This window comes from Centrocercus urophasianus, unplaced genomic scaffold (genome assembly GCF_019232065.1).
Source record: "Centrocercus urophasianus isolate 14NV4802_14NV808 unplaced genomic scaffold, USGS_Curo_1.0 seq_20, whole genome shotgun sequence".
Lineage (NCBI taxonomy): Eukaryota > Metazoa > Chordata > Aves > Galliformes > Phasianidae > Centrocercus > Centrocercus urophasianus.
Genome location: NW_024884756.1, coordinates 9,281,731 through 9,295,167, shown reverse-complemented (window position 1 = coordinate 9,295,167; position 13,437 = coordinate 9,281,731). Strand labels below are relative to the sequence as shown.

Here is a 13,437-nt window from a genome sequence, read left to right as displayed (position 1 = left end):
GAAAGAATTATAAAATTAAATGAGATTAATCTTTCTCGGATTTAAGAATTATTATTCTAAGAACTTTCTTTGGAAGTGGGAAATTTATTTTTTTGTGGGCAAGTAACTTGAAGTTTCACGTTTCCTCTTAATCTGTTAAAGATTACAGCTGAGCATGTACCTCAGCTGCAGGATTTTGGACTTGCAAGCTTTTGTTTTAATGAAAAAAGAAAATACATTGCCTTAAAAATGACGTTGAGGTAACAGTAAAGAGCTTCTGTTTCAGCCTTGAAATGTGTACTTTTCCCTTCAGAAATGCGAGAAGATGGCCTCTTATGATAGATCCCCAGGGTCAAGCAAATAAATGGATAAAGAACATGGAAAAAGTCAATAGCTTGCACGTGATCAAGCTCAGCGACCCTCAGTTTGTTACGACACTGGAAAATTGCATTCAGTTTGGCAGTCCTGGTAAGTTATTGAATAATGAAAGTGTACATTACAGGAAAACCTAGAGAGGGCACAATTAAATAAAAAACAGAACTCCGGCGTTAAATTATAACTATCGTCGTTGATGTCTTTGATGCAGGTTATAAGCTAATTCTTAGGAGAAAATGATTCTAATCCTCAGTTTAATTGGTATCTTTTAATTGCTCTGCAAGAACTATCACGTCTTTGTTTTCATGTTACAATCATTTGACTTCTAAAAAGTAATGTTGTTTCTATTTATGGCTTTTTAAGAGTATGAATTACCCAAGTGCTAGGCTGTGATAATTTAATGATTCCTGGATTCTGTAATTTTACTGCAGCTGCCGTACTGTTGTACCCTCAAACATAAACAAGTTAGTTAATAGAATACGTAATGATAATCGCAGCTAATTTAGTTGGATGACTGGAGCTGAAGTAAAGAAATAGATTGTTTATTCTCCGTTATTTTTCTTTCGATTTTGATATTCTTGAAGTCTCGCATTGAAAGACAAGAAGGCGTGGATACTCAAAGTGATTTCTTTCGGTGGCACATGGCGTATGATTTGTTGTTACTTCCATTTTTAAGAATGGTAATCCATCGGCAGCAGTAATAGGAGTTTCAGCTGCTTGTTTGGAAATAGATACAATATTAGGGAAAAAAGATGAAATTAAAAATTCAGTTCTTTAATTTGGTTTTTATTTGGCCGAACGCTCTAAGAAACGTTAATTAGATATGTAAATTTTGCCCGATTGATATTTTCACTTTTTGTGCATTGCTTACAGATTGCAAAAGACAGTCACTGAGTAGTATAAATAGTATAAATGCCAAGACAGCCCTACTAACGCTTACGTTGTGTTGAAGTGCTTCTAGAGAATATCGGAGAAGAACTGGATCCTATTCTAGAGCCACTGTTGCTCAAACAGACGTTTAAGCAGTCGGGAAGTATATGCATTTGCCTCGGAGACTCCACTATCGAGTATGCTCCTGAATTCCGCTTTTATATTACGACTAAGCTGAGAAATCCTCATTATCTTCCTGAAATATCTGTCAAGGTGAGAATTTTGAAAGTACAACTCTGTTTTAACTTCAGAGTGATTCCTTGGCTTCAGCGGGGAAGATTTTCTGGCTTTTGTTGATTCTTCCTCACTTAGAATTTTTTGTTTTCGGCACTGCTGGAAGACCAGTGTTGTATCTCGTATGTAATACGTCACCTTGCAATACCAACGTATTTTCATACTCTAAGAAAACGTTGATTTATTGTAACACCTTTTCCAGTCTCTATCTCTCGATTCTCTCAGTAACCTTTATTACAAAAGCGTATTCAGGGATTTAATATAACATTCGCATGACATGCAAACTCTAATTAGACTTTCATATTCAAGATTCTTTTTTGTAGTACAGGTAATTTCTGACATTGTGCCTCCTTTATGAAAGATATAAAAATAAAATTTAATATATATAAAATATAAAATAATAAAATAAAATAAAATAACAAATGCTAAAATGGGGACATAATTTTTATATTCGAGGAACAAAGAAAAAGCATTTTTCTGCTTTCAAGAATAAAATGGGTGGGTTTTTTCATCTTAAAATTGCTTGAGGGAAGTATTGCACTTTTTCTTCATCATTCCTTTTAAAGAGTTTTTAATTGAAAAGTATTGTAAATCGGCACTTTGGCTAAAGGCTGTACTGAAACGCAGAATCTTTGAGTCAAGCTTTGTAAACATGATATTCAGCAATGTGGAAGGCTAAGTTTCAACTAAGGAGTACTGAAAGTGGGGGAAAAAAGCACAAAAATGAACGAAAGGGAATAACTTTTGTTCAGTTCTTTTATCAAAAAAGATAATTACCATCAGGTTCAGGAAAAGAAAAAAAAGATGAAATATAACAGGAAAGAGAGCTTGCAAAATATGTACTCTTAGACTAGTACATATGTATTTAAAATTGTATGATAATTGTTTCCTAAGAATTGCTGATAGTTAATAGAATTAAAATCTTCTAGTTGTCAATCAGCAATTGATAGAGGGAGAAGACAGAAAAGTAATATCTAAATAAATTTGTCCAAACGTAATTGTGACACCCTTTGCTGTGATTATCCTGAAGGTCGCTCTGGAGGTAGCTAATGGAAAAAGAGTCCAGAGAAAATAGTTACTGATAGGGCTATCGTATTTCATAGAAATGATCGTAATGAATTCTGATGTCTTATATAGCGAAGCCTTCAAAGACACATATAGAACATATTTGCAGTACAGAGATATATTTGCAGTTATTAGTCATGCAGAGTATCTTTTCTCCATTTGTAAGATTATTTATTAGAAATTGATTAATTCAAAAAGCACTAAAAAACCTCATGATTTTCAGCTCTAGGAATGCTGTCTATTCACGTGCATTAAAAACATCATTACGGCCCTCTGAGGATAAGGAAGAATGCAGATTTTAACGTTTGCGCTTAGTCCTCAAAGACTCAGGTATCCGAGCCAGCCAACTTTTCAGAGCGTAGCCGCTCTGGCCGAAAGTTACCTCAGAGCTGCTCGTAGCAAACTTTTTGCTTTGAAGAAGAGAAATGGAGCTTCTGAAATGTTCGTATGTTTATAGCCTTTAGATCTATATAATCTGTATATTTAGATCCGTCTGTATATTATATATCAGTTTACCAGTATTAAAATTCTGAGAGAAGATGGGGGAAGAAATTAGGCCGCAATGCTTCTGAAGATCATAATGATTCTTAGAGTCACATACAACTGAACTTTATCTCAAAATTCCCGTTTAAAAAAAGCAGTGAAAGAGCCTCAAATGAGGTGTGGTGTAAGGAATACCTATTAATGTTGTATTTTAAGAAAATGAGAATACTATCTCTACTAACTTCGCAAGCGAAGCTCATAGAAAAAAGGTTTTGACAACTTTTCATAGTACTAGAGGAAGAAGATTAAGACAAATTGACTGTACGGGTATTTTGTATCGTCACTAATCCCAAGGTTCAGGTGAACGTTCTTTGGAAATACAGATCATCTGTACCTACCAAAAAAGCCCAGAGAGAATCTGTAGTCACTACAGAGACTTTCAGTGAGTTGATTTTTTTGGTTTTGAACTACGCGCATCAAGTATTTTCTAGTCTCTACTGGTAATGTATTTTTTTACCTTTTTCGTACAAAACATTATATGTTTTTTGCTTTTTCAACCAAAGCACGTCATTTATTGAGTCGGTTATAAATACGTTATGGCACAGAAATCCTTTTAGTGAATAAGTTTTCAAATTTTTTTTTTTTTTTTTTTTTTTTAAAGATATTTTCTCAAGAGAAAGAGGTGCTATTATGCTATTAGTAGGGTACAAATATCTGTGGTAATAACAACCCAAACTACATGAGAACAGGACAATTAAGAGGGGAAAGTGTATGTTGTGGGAGCAGCGTCAACTAAAAGTGTAACTCCGGCATCTGTGTTTCCACTTACTTGATGAAAATTGCGAGGATTGATTATAAAGTAGAAAGAAGTTTCTTAAAGTTCTAAAATGCGATCTGTATTTGTGTTTTTCTAAAATACTGTGTCGGCATCCCTTCTGCAGTGGGATGTTCAGATTGAACAGATCTGGAAAACAAACACGAACCAATGTATTTACAGAACTTGTGCATTAATTTGAATCTTCCATTCATAGAAGTCTCTCTGAAAAAGCTATTTGAAGGCTAAAGGTATCGAAGGATCGTTCATTTACGTTACGTGAACCAGTCACTTGAAGCATTAGAGTTTCAGTGTAATTTCAAGCGCTAACTTTCCGGTACACGATCTTAAACTCTCATCTGCTATTCATTTACCATCCAATTTTCGTATAAGGCGTCGTTGTGCAGTCCTCATCCTGTAAATGAGGAAGCATTTTAATTGTATACGATCAATTCTCAAAACATCTTCCTTCTAACAGGTAACGCTATTGAATTTCATGATAACTTCAGAAGGAATGCAGGATCAGCTTCTTGGAATAGTAGTTGCAAGAGAAAGACCAGATCTCGAAGGAGAAAAACAAGCCCTCATCCTTCAAGGGGCTGCAAATAAAAGGTATGAAGATAACTTCCCTTGGTAGGGACAGAAGCAGATTGCAGTTTAAGAAAATCAAAATCATTGGAAATACATTTCATAGGCATTTTTTAATTGTTTTATTATTTAGGTCTGATTTAACAGGAAATTCAAGAGCATGATTTTTGAGAGCCCAGGCTCGGCTCATTTGGCTTTTAGACTGATCAGAACGCACGGTCTTTCTCGTACTCGTACCATTTATGGCTTTCTGTCACAGACACAGTTTGCTATATGTGGGATTGTAATAAAATACTGAAGAAGTTAGGGGGATGTGTCATTGTAGAGCAAATTCTTGATCCTGTCTTCTGTCTTTACATGTGCCTTTCAAGTTGTTATTAACGTATGATTTGCTGTCCTCACAAACGTTGATGTTTTACAGTTGTTTTTTTTTGATTTTTTTTTTTTTCCCCCACTCTGCATTATATTTGCTATTATTGCACACGCGGAAGGGATCTTTGCCCACAGATCAAAGCATGAAACGTGTAGCATTCAAAATGTTGTGACCCATTCTCCCTTTGCAATGTTTATTTCGAGTCTGAAATTAGCTTAATTTTTCTGAAATTTAAGCCAATACTTAGTAACAGGTACAAAAAGGTTTTCTTACGTAAGTTGCGTACCGTGGAAAGAATCTACGCGTAACCTTCTGTAAAACTAGCAGAAAATTGCCAAATTTAATAAGCAAAAAAAAATTTATTTTATCATAGGCAATTAAAAGAAATAGAAGACAAGATTTTAGAAGTTCTTTCGGCTTCGGAAGGAAATATTTTGGAGGATGAAACCGCTATTAAGATATTGTCTTCTTCCAAAGTTCTGGCTAACGAGATTTCTGAAAAGCAAGCTGTAGCCGAAGAAACAGAAAAGAAGATTGATGCCACTCGTATGGGCTATCGTCCTATTGCTGTCCATTCATCGATCTTGTTTTTTTCTATTACCGATCTAGCCAACATTGAGCCGATGTATCAGTACTCTCTCATGTGGTTTATTAACCTTTTCACCATGTCTATAGATAACTCAGAGAAATCAGAAGATTTACAAACAAGGTAAGCGGGGTAATCTGCCATATGTAATTGGTGACATGTTCGGTTAGTCTAGAGAAGTTATTGCCATTTCTGCGAAGCGTGTCACGTAAGGCGTCGCGTTCTGAAGCATTCTTTGTATATATCTGCCGGATATTGTTCTGGAAGACAATTTCTTCATAGAGACAAAATGGTATGACGTAATACAAGCGCAACATATTTCACTCTTTTATTTAGTAATTGCTAACTTAAGACACGTGTGAAATTGCAAAGGAGCAGAGCGATTAAAATGGTCTGCTCACCTTAATTTTGTGTTTAATGTATTGACTTTGTACGCCTTCCCGAAGCAGATAAGAAACATTCACGCAACTGGTAAAAGAGAATGAAGTCTTGCGTCCGGGGGCCTAGGTTGTAGAGTAGGAAAAGCAGTAGTTATTAACCCAGCAAATGTTGGAATGTTTGATTACAGTTTTGTATGCGGGGCATCTCTCCCTCTTCCATTTTTTCTTCACGAGAACGGGAGAAACTGCAATCTTCAATGATCTCATAAAAGCAAGCCCTGGATTGATTTTACGTGTGATTGATTAAGATCGCAGTAGGATTGTTCAAAACGTAACGCCGAAGTGAATTAGCTACACGGAGATTTTCTTAAGAGATCTTTTCAGTATTCCATCAATTCAATTAATAAATTGTATTTCGGCAGCTTGTTTGATCTCCAGATCTGTGGATTAAATGCACGGAGCTTTGCTTTTCTAGCTTAGCTACTTCTGTGGTCATTCACTGAATGAAAGACAGGGGAAACTACTGCAGAAAAAACAGTTAGTGTTACAGATTGCAATTTCTGAATTATCTGTGACAGTCTGTATTTTATTTAAATACAAGTGAGGTGCGGTTCCTGGCAAGGTAGCACTTAACGTAAAAGCGTTTGTTTTAATGGTGTACTGATTTACGAAGGTTATTTTTTCATTAGAATTTAAGGTCTGTATAGTTCAAGATTAGCATACGCGTTTTTATCACAAATGCTACGCATTCAAGTCAGAATTAATATTTTGTTATCGTATTTGAAACTACGTTCAACTTATCCTTCTGCCAAAAGGCAGTCTGCATTCTGTACACCTATCCCTTTGACTTTAAATCTTACGTGTTCTTGTCTCAAAAAAGCAGCCACACGCTCCTGTGTTCCTAAATCAAAGTCAGCGAGCGATAAGAAAAACGTTTTTTACTTAGTTTGTTTGAAAGAAAAACTTTGTGCTAGCAGAAATTGGAAGATGCGGGACCTGAATTCCAGCTGACACTGTGCATTCCCGGGGCACGATCGGTGTAAGCTCATTTTCACAGCTTTGCCCATGAAAGACATAAAAAGGCAGACCTGCCAAGGCACAGAAAATTCTGTCAGTTAATAATTCACGTGGGACTTTTTTCTTGGGTCGTCTCCACTAATCAGGTGGTATTCACTACGTGCTCTGAGATTTTTATATTCTTCTTAATTCTTTTCTTTGTTTGACATAACTGTATGAATGCAGGTGCTTGGTTTCTAACCATCTGTATAGGTGTTTCATTTCTTTTTGGCTGTTCTAACGTAACTCTTGGCGAAATGATGACTGACAAACCTTCCTTTTTTATTTAATTTAAAGAAAATAATTAACAGTCGTAAGTTTTTCGTAAATTTGCGATTATAGCGTCTGTAGAATAGAAAATAAATTACAGAAGACGATAAAAAATCAGCGGTTTGGATTTGAGCCGTGGTGTTCTTGTTCATAATGAATCTTAAGATTGTTGTTCTTTTTGCCACTCCCAGAGGAGACTGCTCTTTTCCTCAGCAAAACGTGTCGGGGAGTCGTAATTTTGGTTTTTGTTATTTTGGCCAAAAATCGGTACCCCAATTTAACGATTCTTTTGAGGCTAATTGAACAGAGAGTTTCTTACGATTAAGGGGATCCAATTTATTTGTAGTAGGCTTCAAAAATGCACAGATCTTAAGCTTGATATTAATGGAAGATCGTTCTTTTCCTGACACCTGTAGGTTGAAGATTCTCAAGGATCATTTCACTTACTCTCTTTACGTCAATGTCTGTCGTTCACTGTTTGAAAAGGACAAGCTGCTCTTCTCTTTCTATCTAACTGTGAATCTCCTGAAATATGAGAAAATGGTAAGTAATTAAAAATAATCTCCTGTTCAAACGACCAGCCGTAAGAATTGAGAGGATAAAATAGGAAAATAAGCGTATACGTAATAGTAAAATTTAATCCAGAATTTTGTTGTTTGAGTTCAATAAGCAATTACTAGAAGCAAAGAAGATTCTATAGAATAAAATAAATTTGTCGCAAACAAGCGTGGCAAAAAACATACTGGATGATAATAGCTTTTCTGGATGTTATTGAAACCTAAGTCCGCCCTATACTATTCTTAGGGTTAAGGTTTTACAAAATTTTACCGTAACGTATTCTGAATTCTAAAAGCTTATAAAAACGAATTGTGAGAGGCAATTTAAGAAATAACTCATCTTCACTTGAAGCGTTAAATCTTTTCAATTTTAAAATCAGCTTTTGTGTTAAGTTTTCCAGTTCCTCAAATTCATTGTTAACTGAAAATCGTACACTAAATGCTTCGGGTAGGATTCTTTTTCAACTGGTCTAAGAAATCAGATAAGCACAGTGATTTCCTATAGAACATATTAAAACTATCCGATTTTATTTATTTAGTTCTAAGAGCAGCGCTTTTTCCCGCAGATTAACGAGGATGAATGGAAATTCCTATTGACCGGTGGCATAGGCTTGGACAATCCCTTCTCTAATCCGTGCACCTGGCTTCCTCCGCAATCATGGGATGAAATCTGTCGGCTAGAAGACTTGCCGTGCTTCACGAACATTAGTAAGGATTTTACGCGACTTAAAGACGGATGGAAAACCGTGTACGACAGCTTGGTACGTTAACCTTCCCAATTCTTTGCTTCCAAAAGCTAATTAACGCATCGAATACATTTATTGTCAGAAAATGGAGTATTGTCATTTTACAGGGTTGATTTCTGCATATATGAAAGTAAAAACTTAAGCAAACGGTGTGGAGGGGCAGATAACTGCCAGTTTGTCAGGTGGCTACTGAATAGCAGGTATTTGATTTGGGCTGGAGTAAAAGAAGGCAAATCCTGTAGAAGTAAGGCAACAGTGAAATTAGTTACATTGAAGTCAGCCGCTGTTGCCTTATCGGTAGGTCCATTTGTTCACAGGGCTTTGAGGATGCCTTTTTGTACCATTACATAGGTATTCAGCTTTTTTGGGTAAATTCAAAAAATGACAGCAACAAAAACAACCGTTGCATTTTAGAAATGCTCAAGTGGGATTCAGGCGACCTGCATCCTATTCCAGAGTGACAGATAGGCACAAATGATTTCTTTAAACATTTTCACTACAGTACACTCAAAATTGAGCCTTTGTAGCTGACTTACACTCCACTTTTAGGCACTTGCTTTATCTTACTGTCAACTTCTCTCGGCGCTCGTTTTAGCATACCACTTTTCTTCTGCTTTTAGTTATGCCATTAGTTATGCAGTTAGCTCTCACCGTACGCACAATTTCTGATCCAACTATTTTAAAAACTACCATTTCCCAATAGCACCACGCCTGACCGTAACTGTTTCCAACACTGAAACAGTAGCGTCTGTTCAGCTAGTCGAGCGAGGGATTTTTCTCAACGTTACTTAAATGAGGAAAATATATCATTGTACAGCTAGATGGCCTGTGACCTGTTACACTCTTTTTAAAAAGGCTGCATTTTATCGATTTCAACGATTTAGAAATCCTTTCTCTGACCAAGGGACTGGACGGGGGTAGAGAGGACATCTAAAGGATTTTTAGTTGGAATTTCTCATGACGGTATGATAAATTTTGAAGAAATAAAGCAGATATGGCTGCTTCAGTCGTCCAGATAGCAGGAAACCGGCAAATAGCAGAAATAAAGCTTGCCTTAAGCATTTACATAACTTATATGGTAAGTTGAGAGCTTCAGTTCATCTTCCAACACTAGCCATTGAGAAAGCAAACATGGAAATTACAACCTTTGAAACAGAGGGTGAGGAGACTACTTCATTATGTACACTAAGATAATACCATTTTATAGTAAAGGTGCTGACTTGCAGAAGAAAAGAATCAGGGTCTACGTATTGACCACTAACCACATTCAAAAAGCCAAACTGAAATAAGCAGAAATTTCTTCACTTTATTTTTTCATTTAAAAAAAAAAAAAAAAAAATCAGTTAAGTGATTAAAAAAAAAAATCTAAAGAATTAGTAAGACCGCAACTAGGACCGCCGTTACTGAACCCTGAACGGTATATACAGTGCCTGTCACCGTCTTGATCCGGGAGAGGCGTTAGGCCTCTTACTCGTTGTAAAAACATTTTCTTTCAGCATCCAGCTTCAACAATAATACTTTCCTGTGAAAGCACTGGAATGTTGAGAAGTGCTAGTTGACGGGTCTCAGTAAGCATTCTTTTTCTCATAGAGGCCATCTTTTTCACCAGCATGGTGTTTATCCCCAGCAACGCACAAGCAGGCAAAGGGCAGTTTAGTCTATGAAAGGAGGAGAAAGAGGGCACAAAATGACTTCAAGCACCCTCGTCATAAATAACAGTATGATGAATATAGCTGTCTCAAGATTATCAGAAAACTATTTGACGTTTGCTTCTCCTACTCTTGCAACTCAGGTTTCTTCCAAAAACAGAGAAGACCTGAGTTCAGCTCCCTGCTCCAAGAGTTTTGTGTATTTTGTCTAAAGTTAAGCTCTGTATCTTAGAGCAGGGACCGAAACTTGGTTTCCCCCAGCCAGCTGGCTGGCCACCTTAACCTCAAAGCTTACTGCTGCATCTCTGCTTCTCGTGGATAAACAATCAGTTTTTGGCAGTAGCACAACTCATTATGGTCTTCGGTGCAACCTTTGCTCGTGAGTGTTTCTTGATTTCCTCAGTGATACCAAACTAGCACTTTTTTAGCCACGCTCTTAAAGAGTCAGAGTTTTCACCGCGACATAACTATTTCCCCCTTATATTAATTGAAAAATAAGATTAGTATCCAGAACGCTGCACTAAGTGCTAAGAAATCATGGAGAGGGTCAGAGACCAGGCCCTTTGAGGAACACAAGCTCCATCGTGAATGGATTTGCTAAATCAAAGTTGCTCGGAATCCGTAGTCCACCCATACGCCTCTGTGCCCGGCCCTTCACATGCGAGCCTAAGTTGCCCCGGTGCAGCCATAACAGCAGTGGCCAGCTAGCGTTGTACTGGAGTAAGTTAACATACACCGCACGCTCATTGTTATTCCAGCGTAGTAACTGCTGTCAAATAGCTGGAATATTCATAAGCTGCTTACAAAATAAGTTCCGGGGCATTCTTCGACTCGGTTTTTCAGTTCAATTTCTCTCAGATCCGGCATAAATACCGATTGTCATATAATAGCGTAGCATTTCCTGTATCTCATTTCTTGTCTGCTTTCGTCCTAGAGAAAAGAGGAACTGGGGTCGTTAACATTTTAAATACCTGAAAATGGCTGGCTTCTCTGCCACAGTAGACGCTCCCTAGATATACTTTTTTTTTTTTTTTTTTTTTTTTTAAGAAAAAACATTAAATGAGGGAAAATAACACAAAGTCCCATTCCTGCAGATTTTTAAAAAGTCTATTGTGAATTGATGTATCGAGTTAAGATAATCAACAATTCACATAATTCACAAATGCTTTAGAGAAAACTGAAATATGTATGTTTTTAGGATCCTCAGTACGAGGATTTTCCTGCAGAGTGGCAAGAAAAGTTGGGTGAATTCCAAAGGATGCTCATCATTCGCTGTCTGAGACCTGACAAGGTACGTACAAGGCTACTGCCTTATTAAAAAAAAAAACAAAAAAACAAAAAAACCCCTCTGTCTATTTTAGAAGCAAAAAACATTTGCAAATTTGCATTTCAACTGAGTTGCCGCAGTTTAGCCCCAGCTGGCAGCTAAGCGCTGCGCGGGCACTTGCTCAGTACTCACAGTGAGACGGGGGAGAGAAACGGATGTGGTAAGACTGTGAAAGTTCACGCTGAGGTAGTCTGTTCACCAGGTAGAAGTCACGGTAAGATAAATGCCGTCGTTCCAAATGTACTCTCTCCTCCTTCTTTCCCCTAGCTTCTACATACGTAACAATAGGACACGGAACGTACCTTTGGTTAGCCTAGACCAGCCACGTCTGCTCCCAGAAAAGTGTAACAAGCAGACTTATTAACGTGGAGGGATAGGCTTTGAGCTTTTTTTTTTTTTTTTTTTTTTAAAAAAAAAAAAATAAAAAAAAAGTTTCACTGCATATACCAAAATCTCCTGGGCATTTCCAACTCAAGGTCATCTTACAAGCCTAGTGACTTTCCCTTTTTATTACATCTGACAACTTGGCTCGCATAAGTTTTTCATGTTGCTATCCAAGGTCGATTAGACTGGTGTAGGAAGCTAATTTAACAGCAGCGTAGACTGTTAAGTAGTAATTATTGCAGACAGCCAGGTCCATTTTGTCCTACACAAAGTATTTTGATTCAGGACCGTCGCGAGTGTCTGGCTCAAAGACTTGAATAAGGCATAGATCGCAGCAGGTACTCGCTGTTAGTCATCTTTATTCAAAGGTCAGCCCATGAAAAGCAAGATAAAAGTATTTGCTTACGTATTTATCATACATTCACAGGTTATCGTGACTAGTGTTAGCTCACGCCTACCTGTGAGAAAGCATTTTGCGAAAGAGAGAAATAAATCGGTTACTACTTCTGCTCCAGAGAGCCTATTAAGGAATTCTTCCTCAAACTGCTGTTCAGCTTAATGTTAGTATTTGCACAGGAATAAAAATATGTTTACTGTATAAAGAGGAAAAAAATGTCAGTCATATTCAATTTCACCTTGCCAGTGGGGTTCATTTTATTTTTTTTTTTTTTTTTTTTTTTTTTTTTTTAAATATATTAAGCAAACTTTTAAGTTGCGAGCATGTTGTTCAGCTATGCTTTAAATAGCATCAGGGAGAGATTCTTGAATTTAGTTTTAGTTTAGGTATATTTAGGTAATAACTTTTTATAATTAGTCCAGCTTCTGAAGTATCAGACCGCTTCCAATAAAGCAGACTGCTCCTATTTTTAGCTATTTGAGCGCTGTTTATTCTTGATGTAATCTTGACGGCCACCAGCTATATTTTCAATATGAGACCTTACCAGCAAGATAAAGATCTATTGCGCAAAGCCACAGGGGGCTTAGACAACGAATAAGGGGGGCACAGTTAGCACGCCTCATCAGGGAGTTCATCTCAGTTCATTCTCTATTATTATCCATAGAATTAAGAATAAAAATTATGGCATGTCAAAGGCCATTAATTAAAAAAGTTCAGATATGTGTGCTTCGGTATACGTCAACAGCACGGCCCGCACAAATACGGTAGGGACGATCAGAACTCGAGAACCACAACTCATTCAAAAGATTTGCAGTCTGACGGCATAATTAGACAGCAATTCAGTGTAAAGCTAGAGACAAAAAGCAGCAGTCCGACCAAGTTTTATTTTGTCAGGTGTGGTATTCTTCCCCTCTGAGAAAAGATAGAGTTGCTAGTTGTAGTTTCCGGGAATTACTATTACACACTCATGTTCATTTTTCTACTGCAATGCGATGTTGGATAAACAATCGGAACTGAACTAAGTTTTCATCCAGAAGCTAGACAAACTAGGTTTGGAAGGGCTAGAGCTGCAGGTTACTTAGCAAATAAGGTATTTTAATTATCAATTCCAAGTTACTCGTTCTGGCATTACACCATCATGCCTTCCCTAGCGTTCAACCTTCTTAAGAAAAGAAAGAGTTCTGTTTTGTTTTTTTTTTGTTTGTTGTTTTTTTGTTTGTTTGTTTGTTTGTTGTTTTTTTTGG

General features: G+C 37.0%; 1 protein-coding gene across 1 annotated transcript in view; it reads left to right on the top strand.

Annotated features, from left to right (window-relative positions):
- DNAH7 (dynein axonemal heavy chain 7) overlaps positions 1 to 13,437 on the top strand; it is a 102,107-nt gene that overhangs the window by 68,565 nt on the left and 20,105 nt on the right. Inside the window, 7 exon segments of the mRNA XM_042822371.1 lie at positions 293 to 447; positions 1,307 to 1,497; positions 4,359 to 4,492; positions 5,215 to 5,550; positions 7,550 to 7,676; positions 8,257 to 8,451; positions 11,284 to 11,376. Of these exon segments, the coding sequence (XP_042678305.1) occupies positions 293 to 447; positions 1,307 to 1,497; positions 4,359 to 4,492; positions 5,215 to 5,550; positions 7,550 to 7,676; positions 8,257 to 8,451; positions 11,284 to 11,376 (1,231 nt within the window).